The sequence below is a fragment of the Eptesicus fuscus genome, chromosome 2, assembly GCF_027574615.1.
Source record: "Eptesicus fuscus isolate TK198812 chromosome 2, DD_ASM_mEF_20220401, whole genome shotgun sequence".
NCBI lineage: Eukaryota > Metazoa > Chordata > Mammalia > Chiroptera > Vespertilionidae > Eptesicus > Eptesicus fuscus.
In genome coordinates this window covers 83,933,754-83,952,784 of record NC_072474.1, presented here as the reverse complement: position 1 = coordinate 83,952,784, position 19,031 = coordinate 83,933,754, and the positions used below count along the sequence as shown (strand labels likewise).

The 19,031-nt window shown below is 37.3% G+C and overlaps 1 protein-coding gene across 3 annotated transcripts in view; it reads left to right on the top strand.

The window, feature by feature from the left end:
• Positions 1 to 495: 495 nt before the first annotated feature.
• Positions 496 to 19,031, top strand: part of EXOC1 (exocyst complex component 1) — a 55,085-nt gene continuing 36,549 nt past the window's right edge. For 2 of the 3 annotated variants that reach the window (XM_008140321.3, XM_008140320.3), the window contains exons 1-6: positions 496 to 625; positions 5,231 to 5,364; positions 8,039 to 8,169; positions 11,928 to 12,087; positions 16,673 to 16,860; positions 18,696 to 18,923. In XM_008140321.3, coding sequence (XP_008138543.1) covers positions 5,241 to 5,364; positions 8,039 to 8,169; positions 11,928 to 12,087; positions 16,673 to 16,860; positions 18,696 to 18,923 — 831 coding nt within the window. In that variant the 5' untranslated portion in view covers positions 496 to 625; positions 5,231 to 5,240. Of the gene's footprint in view, positions 626 to 2,526; positions 3,276 to 5,230; positions 5,365 to 8,038; positions 8,170 to 11,927; positions 12,088 to 16,672; positions 16,861 to 18,695; positions 18,924 to 19,031 lie in introns of those variants that run through there. The other variant, XM_054728930.1, reaches the window with a different exon arrangement.

Below are 19,031 nucleotides of genomic sequence, written 5' to 3'. Positions count from 1 at the left end.
TCATCTATACTTCTCAAACTTAACTCTGCATAGGCGTCATCTCGTTAACACTTAATCGGAGCTCTTCTTTTTTAAAAAAAATTATATTTTTATTACTTTCAGAGAGGAAGGGAGAGAGAGCGATAGAAACATCAATGATGAGAGAGAACCATTGATGGGCTGTCTCCTGCACGCCCCCTACAGTGAGTGAATCGAGCCCACAACCCCGGCATGTGATCTGACCGGAATGGAACCTCCACCTTCTAGTTCATAGATCGGATCTCTTCTTAAGTAAACTGTTAAGTAAATAACTCCTCCAGAGGGTGTAAATCACCCGCGCCAAATCCTCAGGTACCCCAGGCAGTCCCTGAGCGACAGAGTCCGCGCCACGGCCTACCGTCCACACGCCCCTTCCGCAAGGCCTTGCCCCGCTTCTCCACGCCCACCGCCGCCCCTTCCCTTCTCCGCCGGGCCCACTTCCGGCGTCGTTGATCACGTGCCCGGATGTGGGAAGTGGTGGCCGCACCGTTTCCGGTTCCCTGCTCAATTGAGGGGGCGCGTCTTAGGAGCGGCAGCCGCTCCCGCCCCGTCGCGTTTCGGTTTGGGAGGACCCGCCTGGGCGCCGCCGGGTCGGCCCGGCCTCGCGGTAAGCCTCGGGCCGCGCTGCCCAGTAGTCCCGGCGGACGGACGGGCGGACCGCGGGCGCCGGGGTCTGGGGCTGCTCCTCAGTCCCCTGCTGGCTCGGCGCCCGGGTCGGTACCCCTCCCTCCGCTCTGGCCGCCCTTCCTCTCCCCGCCTCTGGGTCCGGCGCGAGGTCCGTTCGGCGCCTCCCCAGCTCGTCGCTGCCCGGGGGGCTGGGAGAGCCATCCCCACGCATCCCACTGTGGACCCGCCCGTAGGAACCAGGTGTCCACTTGGGCGAACGAGCCCGATCCTTTGCTCTTTGGCTTGGACCAGGGCAGGAGGGCGTGACAGGACCTTCCCCTTCTTTGTCCAAATACACATTTTCTTCTAAATCTCTTACGGACATTTCCCTGTGTCCGTGCACGGTTTTCTCCGCTGGATGACAGTGCTCCACGGGCTGAGATGTCTTGATGGCAGACGGGGCCCAACCCCCCCGGACGCTCACATTGACAGGCTGTTTGCCAGGCAATGCCCTGATCAAACTGCATTTAAGGAAACAAGAACCAACGCAGAGTGTGTGGCTGCCTCTGGAACGCGGTCAAACGTGGATTCTTAAATCTGGAAAATAACCTCTAGCGATATATCCACTGTCTTTACAGAAAAGTACTTTGTGAAGACTGTAGAGTTCATCACTTGACCCTTAGGATGCAAATGCCCTGAAGGCACGGGGGCTGGTCTCTGCATGAACTCGTCTGTCGTGTTCTTCGCTGTAACCTAGAACAGTGCCTTGCACACGTAGTATGACATCAGTATTTGCTGAATGAATGAGGGTCACATAGTGCCTTTCATTATGCCTAACTCCTTTATGAGCTATATGGCCAGTCCTCATTTTTCTACCACGAACCATAGATTCAGTTGTTGCTTCTCACCAGAGAGGAACCGCGTTGTAAACATTGGCCACTGATAGTCATTCATTTACCACTTCAGGTTTCCGCAGGAGGTGTTTGTTGAGGACCTACTAAGAAAGAACACAGAACTGTGCCAAAGCGTATCTTTCTCTCCCCCCCTCCCTCCCCTTCTCCCCCTTCTCCCTCTGTGCCTCTTAAGAGTTTTTGAGATGCACAAGCTTACACCCTCATGAAGCAGTTTGCAGCAAGTGCTTGACTGCTTAGGAAGTACAGTAAGTGCCATAGCAATTGAGAGGAGAGATCAATTTGGAATAAGATATTTATTGAATCAACTTTATGTCAACAGTGAAATATAATTAGGGTTTGGCTAGATGATATTCCCCACACGGAAAAGCATCTAAGCAAAGATGTAAAGACTAGAATGAACAACAGGGCTTGGAGTGGAAGGTTTGTTTCGGGGAACACTAACAAGGATTGAGCAAGAGCATGTTTCAATGAAAGCTGTGTTTTAATATTCCTAGTTTGTTGAGTGTTTTGGGCTTGTGGATACTTGCAAAGAGATAACCAGATATTGTACTGTTAAATATAATTGATGTGAACCTGGATTAGTGCGTGGACAGTGGGAACAAAATGGAAGGATCTTATGTGTCGATGAGGGGAAATCAACAGAATGTGGTAGCAGATTTCATGTTGACAAGGGAGGAGGAGAATCAAATATGGCAGATTTTGAACGTGGACATTTGTTTACAGATGTGAGAGTTGGGAAGGTAGAACTAAGCTTAGGGAAGTTATCATTGTCATGTTATTTGGTTTTCATTTTGGTTAATTTGTTAGGTGACTACTATGTCCTTGCCAAAGGAATACAAAGATGAGTAAGACATGGGCCTTGTCTACAATGAGCTATTTTTCATGGGGGGAGAGAATACAACTAGCTAGAAAATATAGTTTTAAGTGCTATGTTAGCAGAGTATAGAGGAAGTGTTAGAGAAGTGGAAAGGGAATTATTCGTTGTGTATGTGTGACTGCTTCACAGATTTTGAGGGATGAGTTGGACTTGCCCAGAGAGAAAAGAATTCCAGAAAAATGAAATTGCATTAATAAAACCTAGAGATGGAAAAAAAGTAAACTGGCCAGTATCCAATGTGGCTTGGGAATGGGGTGGAATAGAACTTTTAACACAGGTGTAGGCCCTATAACATATTAAAGGATTGGTAACAAGGGCTTTTTGTAATCGGTGGATCGGAGGTTAAGATGGGTGAAGATGTAGAAAGGTGGAAAAGAAAGCAATTGGTGAAAATTGTACTTCATGGCTTCTTTATTCTCTGCAGAGTAGATGAAGTCATTTGCAGAGAGAGAGGAGGCTGGTACTGGAGTTGGGGGTTGGAAGAAAGAAATAAGGATTTGCAACAACACTGACGGGGAGTAGGAAGAGGAATCATTGAAGGAATGTTAAAGAATTGCTAAGCAACATTGAAAGTCTAGCTTTGTTTGGATTTAGATATTTATAATGAATACAGTGAACAAGGACATGTGGCCTTTTTAAGTGGTATATGGTAGCACAAGAGAAGTGGGGAAATACATACTGTTTATGGAGATTTATAAACAGGGTGAACTCGTCTACAAACAGAGTAAGATCCTTGAAGGGGTAGTGTGAGTGTAGAGAAATGGACAGTTCCCCGGCTAGGTTTGAAAAGAAGCTTGGGAGAGGTCAGAGAGACAAAAGAGGAAAGAGATGGAGGTCCAAAGACTAGAGGCTGAGATGAGGTGAGAGAGGGAATATCTGATTTTTGTAAGAAAAGCAATTTTTTGAGTTGGAGCAAAGATAAAATTTTCACAGTAAAATAAAGGATACCTTGTTTACAAAAGTCTCGTGTTATAAAAATTCATTCTATGTCATTTACTTAAAACATACTTTCTTCATTTCCATAGAAATGGTATCAGAAGTGGAAGTTAATTTCCAAAGCAAGCTCACATATATGAAATACTACATTTGCATTGGAAAATAGTACTATATATTCACACACACACACTGTATATATGTATAAAGATACATTTCAAAAATAAGATTAAAAAGATTTTTTAAAATATTTAGCTTAATCTGATATTTTTAAAAAGATATTGAATAACATGAGAAAAAGGAGATAAATGAAAACTTTTTTTTTTTTAAATCATTACCCGAGGATATTTTTTTTCATAAATTTCTAGAGAGTGGATGGGTGTGGGGAGAAAAAGATGTATCAGTTACCTCCCACACGCACTCCTATGGGGTTGAGGAACCTGCAACCAAGGTATGTTCCCGTCTGGGAATCAAGCCGTGACCCTTCACTGCACAGGCTGGTGCTCTAACCACTGAGCAGTGATCAGGGCAGAAAACTATTTTTTATAGCAGTTTTATTGAGATAGAATTCATATACCATAAAATTCACCCTTTTCAAGTGTATAATTCAGTGTTTTTTAGTATATTCACACGGCTATACAACTGTGACTACTATAATTCAAGGACATTTTCAGCACACAAAAAAGAAACCCCATAGCCATTAGCAGTCATCCCCTCATTCCACTTTCACCCTAGCCCCTCGCAACCACACATCATTCTGTCTCTATGAATCTGTCTACTCTGGACATTTTATGTAAGTGGAATCATAAACTATGTGGTTCTTGGCATCTTGCTTCTTTCACTTAGCATGTTTTCATGATTCATCAATGTTTTAGCATCTATCAGTACTTTTGCTCCTTTTTATGGCTGAATAATATTCCAATGGATTCCATGTCAGTTTGTTGTATCAGTTCATCAGTTGATGGATATTAGAGTTGTTTCTACCTTTTGGCTATTGTGAATAATGCTGCAATGACCATTCATGTACAAGTTTTTGTGTGGACATAAATGTTCAATTCTCTTGAGTGTAGACCTAGGAGTGGAATTGCTGGATCATATGTTAACTCCACATTTAACTTTTTGAGGAATCGCCAAACTGTTTTCCAAAGTGGCTGCACCATTTTATAATAGCCAGTATGAGAGTTCCTTTTTTCCCACATCTTTACCAACACTTGTCTTTTCACTTTGACCCACCCTAGTGGGTGTAAAGTGATAGGTACCTTATTGTGGTTTTGATTTACATTTTTCTAATGTTAATGATGTGGAGCATCTTTTCATGTGCTTAAAATCCTTTGCTTGCCCGCCCGTTGTGGCCCAGTGGTTGAGTGTCGACCCAGGCACCCAAGAGGTCTCTAGTTCATTCCGGATCAGGCTCAATCCCTGGGAGGAGCATGTAGGAGGCGCTGATCTAGGTCTAATTGGTTTCTATCTCCTTCTTCCTTCTCTCTGAAATCAATAAAAAAATATTTTTTTAAATCCTTTGCTCAGTTCTTAATTGGGCTATTGGTCTTTTTACTGTTGAGTTGTAATTGAGTGGTAAGGGGTCTTTATATAAGAAATTTATATTTAAAGATTTAGCATGAGTTTTTAAATTTTTTTCTTAACTTTTTATTTTATATTATAATATTTGGTGAGCACTTCCAAAGACTAGAGTTTGATAACATTGGTTCTCTAATTTCTTTTTCAGCTTTTTATTTTTATGATGTAGGTATATTAATGTATTAAATCATTCTTCCTATGCTTATTAGCCATAAATAAGATCATTTTTATCATAAATGGAACAATGTAAAATAGAATGATTTTGAGAATGAGCTTAATATATATATATTCCAATTTTTTTTAGCTGAGTAAAGATGACAGCAATCAAGCATGCGTTACAAAGAGACATTTTTACACCAAATGATGAACGCCTGCTGAGTATTGTCAATGTCTGCAAAGCAGGAAAAAAGAAAAAGAACTGTTTTTTGTGTGCCACAGGTGGGTATTTAGTAAGAAAAAGTTCTTGTTTGGCATTCTTTTATTTTCTAGAGGACTTTTTCTCCTTTTTAATATATTCTTATTATTTCTCAGGCTGAAAAACTGTTGGACCAGCAAATTTATTCTTAAATTTTTTTTTAAATTGGGAATTGGGTAGATACTAAAGAATTTCTAAGAAAATGAAGACTAACCATACCGTGATACTTGGGTTTTTACAGACTATTAATACTTTCAATCTGGTGGTTGTGAAATAGTATTTCATTGTGGTTTTAAATTGGATCTCCTTAATTAATAATGAGATTGAGCCTCTTTTCACAGATGTATTATCTGTTTAGTTTCCTTGTCTAAGAAATGTGCCTGTTGGCCCTGGCCAGGTAGCTCATTTAGAGTGTTGTCTGGATAAGCCAAGTTTCGGGTTCAATTCCCAGTCAGGGTACATACAGGAATCAACCAATAAATGCATAAATAAGTGGAACAACAAATCGATGTCTGTCTGTCTGTCTGTCTCTGTCTCTCTCTCTCTCTCTCTCTCTCTCATTCTATCTCTAAAAATCAATTTAAAAAAATAAATTTGCCTATTAAGACCTTTTTCTCATTTTTCTGTTGTATTGCTTGTTCTTTTGCTGTTTTGAGTTCTTTATATAATCTGGATACTAATCCTTTATTGTATATATGCATCCCAGTTTGTGGCTTACTTTTTATAATATCTTTTAATGAAATTTATTATTTTAATGAATTCAAATTAATCAATCTGATTTTTTTGATTTCCCCTTTTGGTGTTTTACTTAAAATATCCTTCCCTATCCTGGAGTAATGAAAGTTTTCACCTATATTATCTTCTAAAAGTTTTATAATTTTACCTTTTACATCATAGTCTTTAATTTGTTGTGTTCATGTTTGTAGTAATGAGTGTGAATGTATGTTTCTGGGTTCTTATATTTGGTTTTTATTTTATCTTGTTTGTTACTTTATTCTTTCACCTAAATTTTAGAATCAACTTGTCAAGTTCCAGATTTTGTTGGTATTTTTATTGGAATTGTTTTGAATCTGTAGTTCACTTTGGAGAGATCTTGCATTTTTAAATCGAGTCGTGTCCAGGAACATCGTTTAGTTCTCCATTTATCTGGGTCTTTTTGTAATGCCTTTCAATAAGGTTTATGGTTGTAAAGGCTTTATTCCTAGATTTTTAAACCTATCATAGCATTAATATACTTTTTAAGACTTTATTTTTTAGACACTTTAAGTTTACAACAAAATCGAGAGGGAGATAGAAATTTTCCATATACTCCTTCCTTGCCCCCACACATACATAGTTCTCCCTTTATTAATACCACTCACAATAGTGGTATATTTGCTACAAAAAATGAACCTACACTGACACATCACCATCACCCAAAGTCCATAGTTTACCTTAGGATTCCCTCTTGGTATTGTACTTTCTGTGGTTGTGGACCAATGTATAATGATTTATATCCATCATTAAAGTATCATACAGAGTATTTTCCCTGCCCTAAAAATCTCCTTTGCATTCTGTCTGTTCATCTCTCCCTCACTCCTGGCAACCACTGATCTTTTTACTCTCCATACTGTTGCCTTTTCCAGAATGTCATAGTGTTGGAATCACACAATATGTAGCCTTCTCAGATTGGTTTCTTTCACTTAATAATATACATTTAGAGTTCCCCCATGTCTTTTCCTGGCTTGATAGTTCATTTCTTTTTAGTTCTGAATAACATTCCATTGTCTGGATATACCACAATTTATTCACCTACTGAAGGACATCTTGGTTGCTTTCAAATTTTGCAATTATGAATAAAGCAGCTATAAACATCAGTGTGTAGGTTTTTGTGCAGACATTTGTTTTCAGCTCCTTTGGGTGGATGACAAAGAGTACAATGGCTGATTGTATGGTAGGAGTATGTTTAGTTTTGTAAGAAACCGAGAAACTATTTTCCAGAGTGACTGTACTATTTGCATTTCCACCAGCAATGTATGAGAATTCCTGTTGCTTCACATCCTCACCAGCATTTTGTATTGTTAGTGTTTCAGATTTTGGCCACATTAATAGGTGTGTAGTGTTAGCTTATTGTTGTTTTAATTTGTGGAGCATCTTTTCATATGCTTCTTTGTGATCTGTGTCTCCTCTTGGTGAGGTGTCAAGGTTTTTGGCCCATTTTTTAATCAGTTTTTTTTCCTTGTTGAGTTGTGTGTTTTTTTTAATATTTTTATTGATATTTTACAGAGAGGAAGGGAGAGGGATAGAGAGCTAGAAACATCGATGAGAGAGAAACATCGACCAGCTGCCTCCTGCACACCCCCCACCGGGGATGTGCCCGCAACCAATGTATACGCCCTTGACCGGAATCGAACCTGGGACCCTTCAGTCCGCAGACTGACACTCGATCCACTGAGCCAAACCGGTTTTGGCTCTTGTTGAGTTTTAAGAGCTTCATTTCTCAAGCAATCTGCCTCTGGCCCTCTAGTATGATTTAGAATTTTTCATTAGTATTCTGAGTATTCTTTGGTCATAGCATTTGTTATGAAAAGTTGCTCCTTTTTTTAGTATAGTGTATAGGCAACTGACAGCTATATTTGCAATGAGTGAATGAATGGATGAATGACAAATGAGTAAGTGAATACTATTTCTAATGTAAGTGTGTGTTTCATTCAACAGTGACAACTGAACGCCCTGTGCAGGTGAAGGTGGTCAAAGTCAAGAAATCTGACAAAGGAGATTTCTACAAAAGGCAGATTGCTTGGGCCCTTCGAGACCTTGCTGTGGTAGATGCCAAAGATGCTATTAAAGTATGGGTTTTTTTAGGTGCTTTTTTTTTTTTTTACCTGTGTTCAAAAAGTGTCTTTCATTTTATGGCATAGTATTATGTCTTTTAAAAGGGTCTAATCTTGCTGTTTTGTGATCTACTAGTCCATCAGCTAAATAAGAATTAGTCTAAACTGTATCTTTCAACTTTCCATTCTCCCATTCCCCACTCTTAGGCTACTGAAAATAAGTACATATGTATGTTTGTTTCATTGTTTTTGCTTTTTTTGAGCTACAGTTATGTTTGTGTACAAGACATAAACTAGAGCAAAATAACTTTGTGCATTTCTGTATATAAGTCAAATATACTTAGTATAAAATCCATAAAATAGTACAGATTTAAAACAGTGTATTGTTTTTTTTTAAAAAAATCATTGTTCCAGGAAAACTTAGTTCAAAAAGACATGTAATACAAGCAAAGTACGTCTTTCTTGGTCCTCACGAATTACTATGGAATCACCAACTGAAGCACCTTTTGAGGCCATTGTCTGATGTTTATGGCTCAATTAAAGGAAATGATAGTGAGTTACACACCTTATTTTAAGGAATTTAAAGAATAAGATATAAGAATATAAATATTTACACCTTTCATTTTAGTCATATTTAAACTCCCAAGAAAGTTGAAAAAGATGATAATCATGTTAAAGGGCCACCTTTATTACTGACAATTCATGGATTTCCACAGCAATACCTTATTCAAAGAAATCAAGTAGAACTCCTCTGATTAACTTAGGTGCTTCCCACTCCTCATCTTTCTCTGCAGCCCAAAGGCAACTCCAGAGCTCCAGAGAATGCTTGGTACCACATCCCCTTGCACTGTTGATGGGGCTAACAGCAAGGCTGTTAATGTCATTACAGGCGCCCTTTGATTTAACTCTTTAAGTCTCATACATTTATTAAACAGACACAAAGAAGTAAAAACTACCTTTGTAGAGTAATCTGATAACATAAAATTCTTGTTTTACTCTTACCCTGGTACCAACCTGTGAGGAATTGAAAACTGGACAAAATGACAGGCAGATGAGTCAGGTGAAAAATAATTTTTTTTTAAATATATTTTATTGATTTTTTACAGAGAGGAAGGGAGAGGGATAGAGAGCTAGAAACATCGATGAGAGAGAAACATCGACCAGCTGCCTCCTGCACACCCCCTACCGGGGATGTGCCCGCAACCAATGTACATGCCCTTGAGCGGAATCGAACCTGGGACCTTTCAGTCCGCAGACCGACGCTCTATCCACCGAGCCAAACCGGTTTTGGCGAAAAATAATTTTTTAATTAAGCTAAAACAACTTTAGGAGAACCCTGCATATCTGTAGAATTCAGATTTATTTCAAATACAGAGAATGCCTTTTCTTCAGTACAAACGGGGCCTTTGCTTTTATTCCTAAGGAGCACCCCGTTTTTAGAAAACTTTAGAAACAGGGTTTTGCAGATGCTTTGAGTGTATGTGTATGTTTGGAAAGAAAATCAAAATGGGATTTTAAAAATACTTTAATAAATTATTTAATAAATAATTTCTGTTACTCTGGGGAGGGATCAAGAGTAGAGACTCTTTTGGTAGGTTTCTGTTTAAGAGAAAATACTTTAAGGGCCTTTTAGAAACATACCTTTATTGAAAAGCCTTTTTTCCTTCAATAGATTTCCACTTCATAACCCCATTGACTTGCATAATTCGCTAACTTGGCTGAATGCTTATTGGAATGCCTTCTCACAGATGACGCCTCATTGCTGACTTGCTTAATGGATTTTTTTATTTTACGTAGGCACCTTGATGTGTATATGCTATATATGGATATAAAACATAAAATTTTTATACATAGCCTAACATTAGGCATTTAGTATCACACATTGATTTGTGTGAGTGTTGCCACTGGAGCACTCAGCTTGTTTTATGGCATTATGGGAAATATTCCCAGAGAAGAGACCATTTCCCATCAAGTTTCATATTAGTTGCCAATACTCTTAGATTTTTTTTGTAAGTAATAATGCAACTACCTATTCATTGTAAATGTAGGTTTTTAATCTTTTGACATTCAATTCTGTTTATTGAGATATAAATAAAATTAGTAGTTCCATACTACTATAATATGATTGTACCACACATGGTCAAATTCTGATCCCTAAATTATCCCAAGTCTTCACAATATAAGTCTGATATAACTTCCCTTGCCTTTAAGGTCTTTATTTACATTTTGTTTCCCCTAAATAACACTTTAAATTAATTGAATATATTATTAGCCTTCTGTAAACATTTGAGCCTATTTTTTTTAATTCTTTGGATATGAAGAAAAGTATATGTCCATATGTTTTCATTTTTATATTGTAGTAAAGTAGTTTTACATTCAAGGGAGAATTAGCCTGGCATGAAATTATTGCTGTAATGTGGCTCAAGAGACATGTAGCATAGTGCAATTTCTTCACATCAGATGAGCTTCTTTTTGACTTTTGAGATACCTTTAATCATTCTCTATTTTCAGAATTTAAAACAGGGGCAGTCTCTGCTTTTTACCTGACCTGTTCTGGAGAAAAACCACACAAGGATATAGATTGTATTTTTTCTTATCCTATATAATAAAGAGGTAATATGCAAATTGACCATCACTCCAACATACAAGATGGCTGCCCCCATGTGGACACAAGATGGCTGCCACAAGATGGCTGGCTAGTTGTGGGCAATCAAGCAAGCAGGGGAGGGCAGTTTGGAGGGACCAGGCCTGAAAGGGAGGGCAGTTGGGGGCGACCAGGCCTGCAGGGGAGGGCAGTTGGGAGCGACCAGGCCAGCAGGGGAGGGCAGTTGGGGGCAACCAGGCCGGCAAGAGAGGGCAGTTAGGGGTGACCGGGCTAGCAGGGGAAGGCAGTTGGGGGTGACCAGGCTGGCAGGGGAGGACAGTTAGGGGTGACCAGGCCAGCAGGGGAGGGCAGTTAGGGGTAATCAGGCTGGCAGGGGAGCAGTTAGGGGTAATCAGGCTGGCAGGGGAGCAGTTAGGTGTCGATCAGGCTGGCAGGGGAGTGATTAGGGGGTGATCAGGCTGGCAGGCAGAGCGGTTAGGGGCAATCAGGCAGGCAGGCAGGCAGGCAGGCAGGCGAGCGGTTGGGAGCCAGCAGTCCTGAATTGTGGGAGGGATGTCCGACTGCCCGTTTAGGCCCGATCCCAGTGGGCAGTCGGACATCCCTCGAGGGGTCCCAGATTGGAGAGGGTGCAGGCTGGGCTGAGGGACACACTTTCCCCCCTCCCTCCCCCCCCATGCACGAATTTCATGCACCAAGCCTCTAGTATGTTATAATTAGTGATATATTCTTAATCAAGGGATTAGTGTCAAATCATAGTTTTGAATAAAGTACATTATCAAAGAAGAGGTAAAACCCCATAGGCAATTTAAAAAGAAAAATTAGGTCTGCATCAAAGCTAGAGACGATTGTAATTTTGCAGATTAGGAAGCTGAGACACAAAGCCATTAAATAGACATCCTATACTATTACTCATAGACTTCAGGGAGATAGGAAGAAAATTACCAAAACACTATGTTGTTTTTAATCTAGCTTCTTTTCGGAGGTAAACAATGTTTTTGCTCTGAATTGAATTCCCTGAGCCATTCTCTACAAGTCACTTAGCGATTTTTAATGGTGATTTTTTTTCCAAGAACAGCTTCAACTTCTTTTTGTTTTATTGAAATGTACATTTTACAGTAATGAAAATGGGATATGATCAAAAACAATATCTTGTATATTTTTATTTCAGGAAAATCCTGAATTTGATTTACATTTTGAAAAAATATATAAATGGGTTGCCAGCAGCACTGCTGAAAAGAATGCATTTATTTCATGCATTTGGAAATTGAATCAACGCTATCTCCGGAAGAAAATTGATTTTGTCAATGTCAGTTCACAGCTTTTGGAAGGTAAAGTTAAATAAAAATGTCCATGTGAAATCACTTGTATCTATAACTGAATATATAATTTGATATTATTCAAAGTAATTAGAACACTGAGTTACCTTTTTTGTAAAAGAATTTAAAGACAATTTTTATTGCAGAAGTAATTGTTCATTATAGGACCATTATAGATAATTGATACATTAAATTAAATAAATAAAAATCACATAAACTTAATCCTCAGAGATAACATTTTGTTAGAATTCTTCTAGTCTATGCATATATAATTTTTCAAATAAAGAAATTTGCATTGTTTTGTAACTTGCTTTTTCATATAACATATCATGAACATTTTCCATGTTATTAAATACCCAACCTTATTTCTAATGGCACCATAGTAATCCATTATATGGGTATGCTATAATTTATTTAGTCATTTACTTTTAATTTTTCAATATTTGCTTTTTTTTTAATATATGTTTTTATTGATTTCAGAGAGGAAGGGAGAAGAGAGAGATAGAAACATCAGTGATGAGAGAGAATCACTGATTGGCTGCCTCCTGCATGCCCCACACTGGGGATAGAGCCCACAACCTGGGCACATTCCCCAGCCTGGAATCAAACCTGCCCTCCCGGTTCATAGATCGGCGCTCAACCACTGAGCCACACCGGCTGGACCAATCTTTGCTTATTTTGAAAAACTCTAAGATGGATATCTTTGTAGCTGTATTTTTGTGCCGAGTATAGGTGTATAGTTGTAATGGTTAAGAATACAACTCTGGAGGGAGATTGTCTGGGTTCAAATCCTGGCTTTGACACTTACTAGCTGTGTAACTTGGATTATTCTGTGTTTCAGTTTCCCTTATGTCAGAAATAGAGGTGATAAAAGTATCTACCCCATAGTACTGTTGTGAGGATTAAATTACTTAATATATGAACATGATTAGAGCAATGCCAAATATATAGTAAGTACTCAATAAATATTAGTTATTATATTATCAGGATAAAATCCTTAGACATGAAGTTAATTAGGATAATTTTGATCAGTATATCTTCAGGAATGTTACTACAGATTGTTTTGTGATGCAGGACAAAAACTCTACTGTTAATTATTGAAAATATATGAGATTTATTCTTTTCAACTTTCTTAAAGATATAACATTGTAAGAAAATGGTTCTGTATGCCTTGTAGATGCAATTTGTGTTATATTCTTTATCTCAAAAAAAGCAGTTGAAAGAACAGAGTGTTGCTCCTCTTGATTGAGGAAAAAATTAGATTTGCCCTAAGTTGTGTATTAACATTTAAAAATAGAATCTTCTATTTTGTCAACATCTGAAATTGCCAATATTCATCCAATCTGACCTATAAAAATAGCAGTTTCAGATGCCTCAAATGATTCCTTTTCTTAGTCACTTATGTCTGTCTTTTTTCTATGTTGTTTTACTTACTCTTTTTGTTTGGCCATGGGTCTTGCTCTCCTTAAATGTAGTATTCTTTCTCATCAGTTATAATTAGTGAGCTGATTACTGGTTTCAGGCTTAATGCTTAGAACTTGCAGAGTCAGGTCACATCTGTTAGGCCTCGTGCTCCTCCCCCCAGTAAAGCTGGCCTTGAGTAGGAACCCTCGGGGTTGCCCTCTCACCATCAGACTCCAGTGTCTTGGTGATAGAGTGTGTTGAGGGAATGACGTTCAAAAACTGTATGGTAGTTTTTCATGCCTTAAATAGTGGTTTAATTTTAACTGGCATTTATTTACATATTTATTTATCTATTTATTTTTAAATTTCAAGGTTGAACATTCTGTTAAGTGGATTTCAAAGCTTTCTGTCCTCTTTTCAAATATTACTTATCCTCAGATGTTATTTATTGCCTAATATGTATTTTAAACCAATACATTTTATGAAGTCAACAATATGGGAAAATATATACCCTGCCTATATTTACCTCATTAAGAAATATTACCAAAATTAATAATGAGAAGATTACTGTTATTGAGAATGAAGTGTCTATCTTAAAAAAAAGTTTAATTTTTCAGGGCCTAAAACAAAGATGTAGACGTTTTCATTTTTATAAATATTAACCCAAATTGAGATCAATTTTAAGAATACTGAGAAGATCTTTAAGGATCTCATTTTGAAAATCCCATTCTATAAATCAAATAAGCATTGTGTTGGCTTAGTGGAGGTCAGTTTACAAACCTGTTTTAATGTTTTACTGGACTTTAAAATCATGGCCATTAATTCCCATTTAAAAAAAAAATTAGATGTCTAATCTTTGAGTGATGTTAGAAAACAAACAAATGATCACCATCTCCTTTTAAGAGATTATCATTCAAGTAAGTAAGACTGTTCATTGTGAATGTTAGTGGTAATTTAGTAGTTTTTATTCTCAGCAGAATATAATTTTTAAAAGAGGACTTTGTTAGCAGTTGAAGTAGAGTGAAGTATTCAGTTGGCCTTTTCTTTTTCACTTTTGTAACCAGATTTTTTTTTTTTAAATCTTTGAGTTGAATCCTTAAATGCCAGCTCAAACTGATATCTTATGTGTTTTTTAATTGCTTCAATTTTGTCCTTTCTAACAGTGTTTTATGACTAATCCATTGGGAGGGTGTGTCAGTCCTGGTAAAGAAAGGTTTGGTCTTGGAATGAAAATAACTAGACTAAATGCATGAGTCACAGCTGACCTAGAAATAATCCCCAGGAAGTGATCTGTTTCCCAGTTTTCTCCTACAAGGACTAGTCAGTAGTGTTTCTTAAAAAACTAAGAAAAAATAGAAAGATAAATGTATTTTTAGTAACTGTCTGAAAATGAATAAGAAAAATAAACTCTGGAAATGTAGCTTCTTATGGATTTTTCCACTTTGTAATTAATTTTGACATTGTCTTTTAAACCTTGATTTAGCATGAATGAAATATGGGTAGTATTTTAAATATTTAAGCCTGTATACTTTTCTACCCAGCTAATATTCTTTGCTTACTTTCCTCTGCTTTTTTCATACCTTTTTACTCTCCAGAACTGCCTAAAGTTACAGAAGGTGCGTAACACCTTTTCTTCTTATTCTATTCTGTATATTTTTATTACTTGCCATTGTTATGTACTATTGGTTGCATATTTTATGAAATTGCATTCAGGGACACGTTTATTACTACAAAATCCATACGGTCATAAAATTAATGATACTATTAACTATTAATTTCCAAAGAACTGTTCCATGAGAGAGAAAATACTTCTGAAACAGTTATGAACTTTTAAAGTGTTTGTTTATTTTATTTTTTAGTGTTTGTTTATCTTACATATCTACTTGTGTAAAGAGCTGTACAGAATGTTTGGGGCAGTCCCTGCTCCCTGGTGGCTAATAAGCTGTCACACAGGACAGTTTAACATTTCCACAATGAGCTAAAATGGACTCATTCAAAAGACAAGGAGCTTGGTGATGCCTCTCTAAAGAACTTATATTTATATACTGTAATCTGCAATTGCATGTACCAAAAGTTTTAGTTTCCTTTTTTTTTTTTGGTCTCAGATATTAGCTAAAGTGCCTAATTATCAATTCTTAAGAGTTCTTTGTTACTTAGAAATAGCTGGGTTTTGTTCTAGGATGAATTAACATGTCAAGTCATACTGAATGTAAATACTTTCATAGAAAATAATGTATATTTAAAGCATCCAGTGTTTGTGATTTAAATCGTGTCCCATTGAGTTTATGAAAATCAGTAACTTTATTTAATAGAGATTTACTTTGGGGATAAGAATTTTTTTTACCTCTTTTAACCTCAAGTTTTATATAAAATCTCACATGCTAAGTGTATTAAAAAAAAAATTGAACTGAAACATTTATCTAGAAAGCACCTCAGATTTGATCTCTTGGTCTTTTGTTATGAAGCATAAGGACCCATGTAAATTTCTGTAATTTTGAACAGCCATGTTGTTGTTGCTCTTTTCACTATAGAGTTGTTGAGAAAGCTTCGATAGCTGATCTTCAGAAATTTTATCAATGCATGTGAAACTTTTTTAAACAAAGAAATGGAAATATCAGTTAATATTTTCAGTGCCCAAAATAAATAGTGAATTGTAGATGCATTTTTCATTTCAATTAAAAGTTAATGAAAAAAAAGAAAACAACATTGTTACAAAGGCGAAAAGAACAATGCTGTGTAAAAATAACAGAAGAAAAATGTTACCTGGATAAGAAGGAAAGCAAATTGTTTTCTTGTGTCCTAAATTTTTAATTGTTTTGTTAGAGCAACAAGCACCTCAGGCAGGATAAAAAAGGCTAGGCTTGTTTCATGTGTTTTGTTTCTGTTTTTGTATTTGTTTTTTAATTTAATTGGGTTTGGGGAAATTGGGACTAAAGCCTATTTTAACACAAGGCAGTGAATTAGACTGCATGTTTGTTTTTTTATAATAAACATATTAACAGGTGCCATTTTTTATAAAAATAAGTTTTTCATATATTTTGAATCACTTTCCTATTTTTCAGCCACTGAATGTGACCACTTTCCTATTTTTCAGCCACTAAATGTGACCTGTGTTTATAATTGACCTTACCTATAAGTACCATGTTACTGTCCTTCCTACTTTTTTACTGTTTTAATTTTTACCTTCTTTAAGAATCTGTTCCAAGTGGAGAAAACCAGAGTGTGACAGGAGGTGATGAAGAAGCAGTAGATGAATACCAAGAGTTAAATGCGCGAGAAGAGCAGGATATTGAAATCATAATGGAAGGCTGTGAATATGCAATTTCTAATGCTGAGGCCTTTGCTGAAAGGTTGTCCAGAGAGCTGCAGGTGCTAGATGGGGTAAGACTATCTTGTAATCTATGATTAGTGATGTGTAGTGGATTGAGAAGACTAGTGATAATCCCATTTTACTGCCTCCTGTGTGATTATTGCTGTCTTTATTACCTGCTGCCATCGGTCTTTCACTGTTCTTGATCAAATGTCAGAACCATTCCTGCCAGTTAGGCCAGTGAAGGCAGTTGGCTAAAGTTATGGATTTTGAGAGGTTCTTGATATGAAATGAAGTAGCCAGCCAGAAACCAACTTAGGAGTCGACTTACCCAGCCTCTGAAACACCTCAGAATAGTTCAGTGCAAAAGAATAGCATTTTTGTGGTTGGTGTTGGGGGGCGGGGGGCGGGGGGCAGGTACAAATTAGAGAGAAATTGGGTTGAAATAAGGGAATCATTTACCAAAAGGGAGCAGAGCAAGTGTGGTGAAAACAGGAGAGTCAGTGGAAAGGATGTTTGACTCCTCTGCTGAAATGTTTTGGAATAGATCCTTTAACGTGTATACACAGTTTCTGAGTCTGTATCTAAATGCACACCTTTAGAAAGTAGAGAGCTAAAAGGAGCAGTGGTGATGTGAAAAAAATCTAATGTGAACACTTGGAGTTTTTTGTTTTGTTTAGACAAGGTAAACATTTAAGAAAAACCTTCAGAGAATAAGGAATATTTTAAGAGTTAAAGAATTGGGTATTTTAACTTTTTATTCCTTGTCCAAGTTTTTTCCTCCTAACATGTTACCTGCCTTCTTAATGTGGCTTAATGGTTTATATTTTCTAATTAATATTGCATATACGTATGTTCTAAGTCATTATATTGCTTTGCAGTTTAATTTTGGATTTGGCAACTTCTATATTTCAGGGAATTAAAAACAGTAATCAGAAACATTTAGAAAACAGTGATAAGGGAATGGTGGTTTGTGACTGCTTTGCCTAGAAAAAATATCTAGTTGCAAATAAACAAAAAAAAGAGAAAAGACCATAGAAGAAACTTTCTTATGGCTATATGCTCTTCCACATCTTATTAGTACAAATTGTACTGCAGTTATAAATTAGTTCCATGCAACCTCAGAGATTGGTATACCACTGCTAGCCTCTTGCCTAAGGTGTTACATAGGTGATTATGCTTTTGTTTAAGGTTTTACATAAATGTTAAGGAATATAGAAAATTCCTATAGTTAGTAGAATTGGAAGAAATGTTGGAGGTTACATAGTCTATGGCCCCTTAATTTGCAGAAATGAGAATATACCATTACTAATCTATAATAATAAAGCCATAATATGCTAATTAGACCAGATGACCTTCCAGATGAAGCAAGGCTGCAAGGGAAGCCTGGGTCCCAGGTGCCAGAGGGAAGACAGTGCCAGTAGTCAGGGAAAGAAAGGCCTACTCTTGCACGAATTTTGTGCATCGGGCCTCTAGTGATATATAATGGGACAGAAATGCACTTGTACAGTCTGTGAAAATATAAAATACTAAGACCTGGTCCCTAACCTTGACATAGAGGCAAGTGTACCGTCTTGAAATGCTGTGTAAAAAGTGGAATGTAGCCCTGGCCAGCATTGCTCAGTGGTTAGAGTGTCAGCCTGAGCACCAGAGGGTCAGGGGTTCGATTCCAGGTCAAGGGCACATACCTTGTTGTAGGTTCAATCCCCGCCCTGGGTCAGGGCGTGTGTAGGATTTTAAAAAAAAAAGTGGAATATAAACATAATGATGAACCAAAGTAGATGTGTAGATGTACATACCAGTCTTTGTAACTCTACTGTCAAAGAGATTTGTCAGTGTTTCATCTTTATACTTCTTTTACACATTTAAGTACTATACAATGTTACTTTTGTTTTTAATTTTGCAGGCTAACATCCAGTCAATCATGGCCTCTGAAAAACAAGTGAACATCCTGATGAAACTGTTGGATGAGGCTCTACAGGAGGTAGATCAGATTGAATTTAAACTCAGCAGTTATGAGGAAATGCTCCAAAGTGTGAAAGAACAAATGGACCAGATCTCTGAAAGCAACCACCTAATTCACCTTAGTAACACTAATAATGTAAAACTCCTGTCTGAGATAGAGTTCCTTGTGGTAAGTGTGGTTATAAATTACCAACAGCAAAAAGTGAATAAATCCTATCTAATAAAAGAGTGATATGCAAATTAACCATCACTCCACTACATCCACAAACCACGCCCA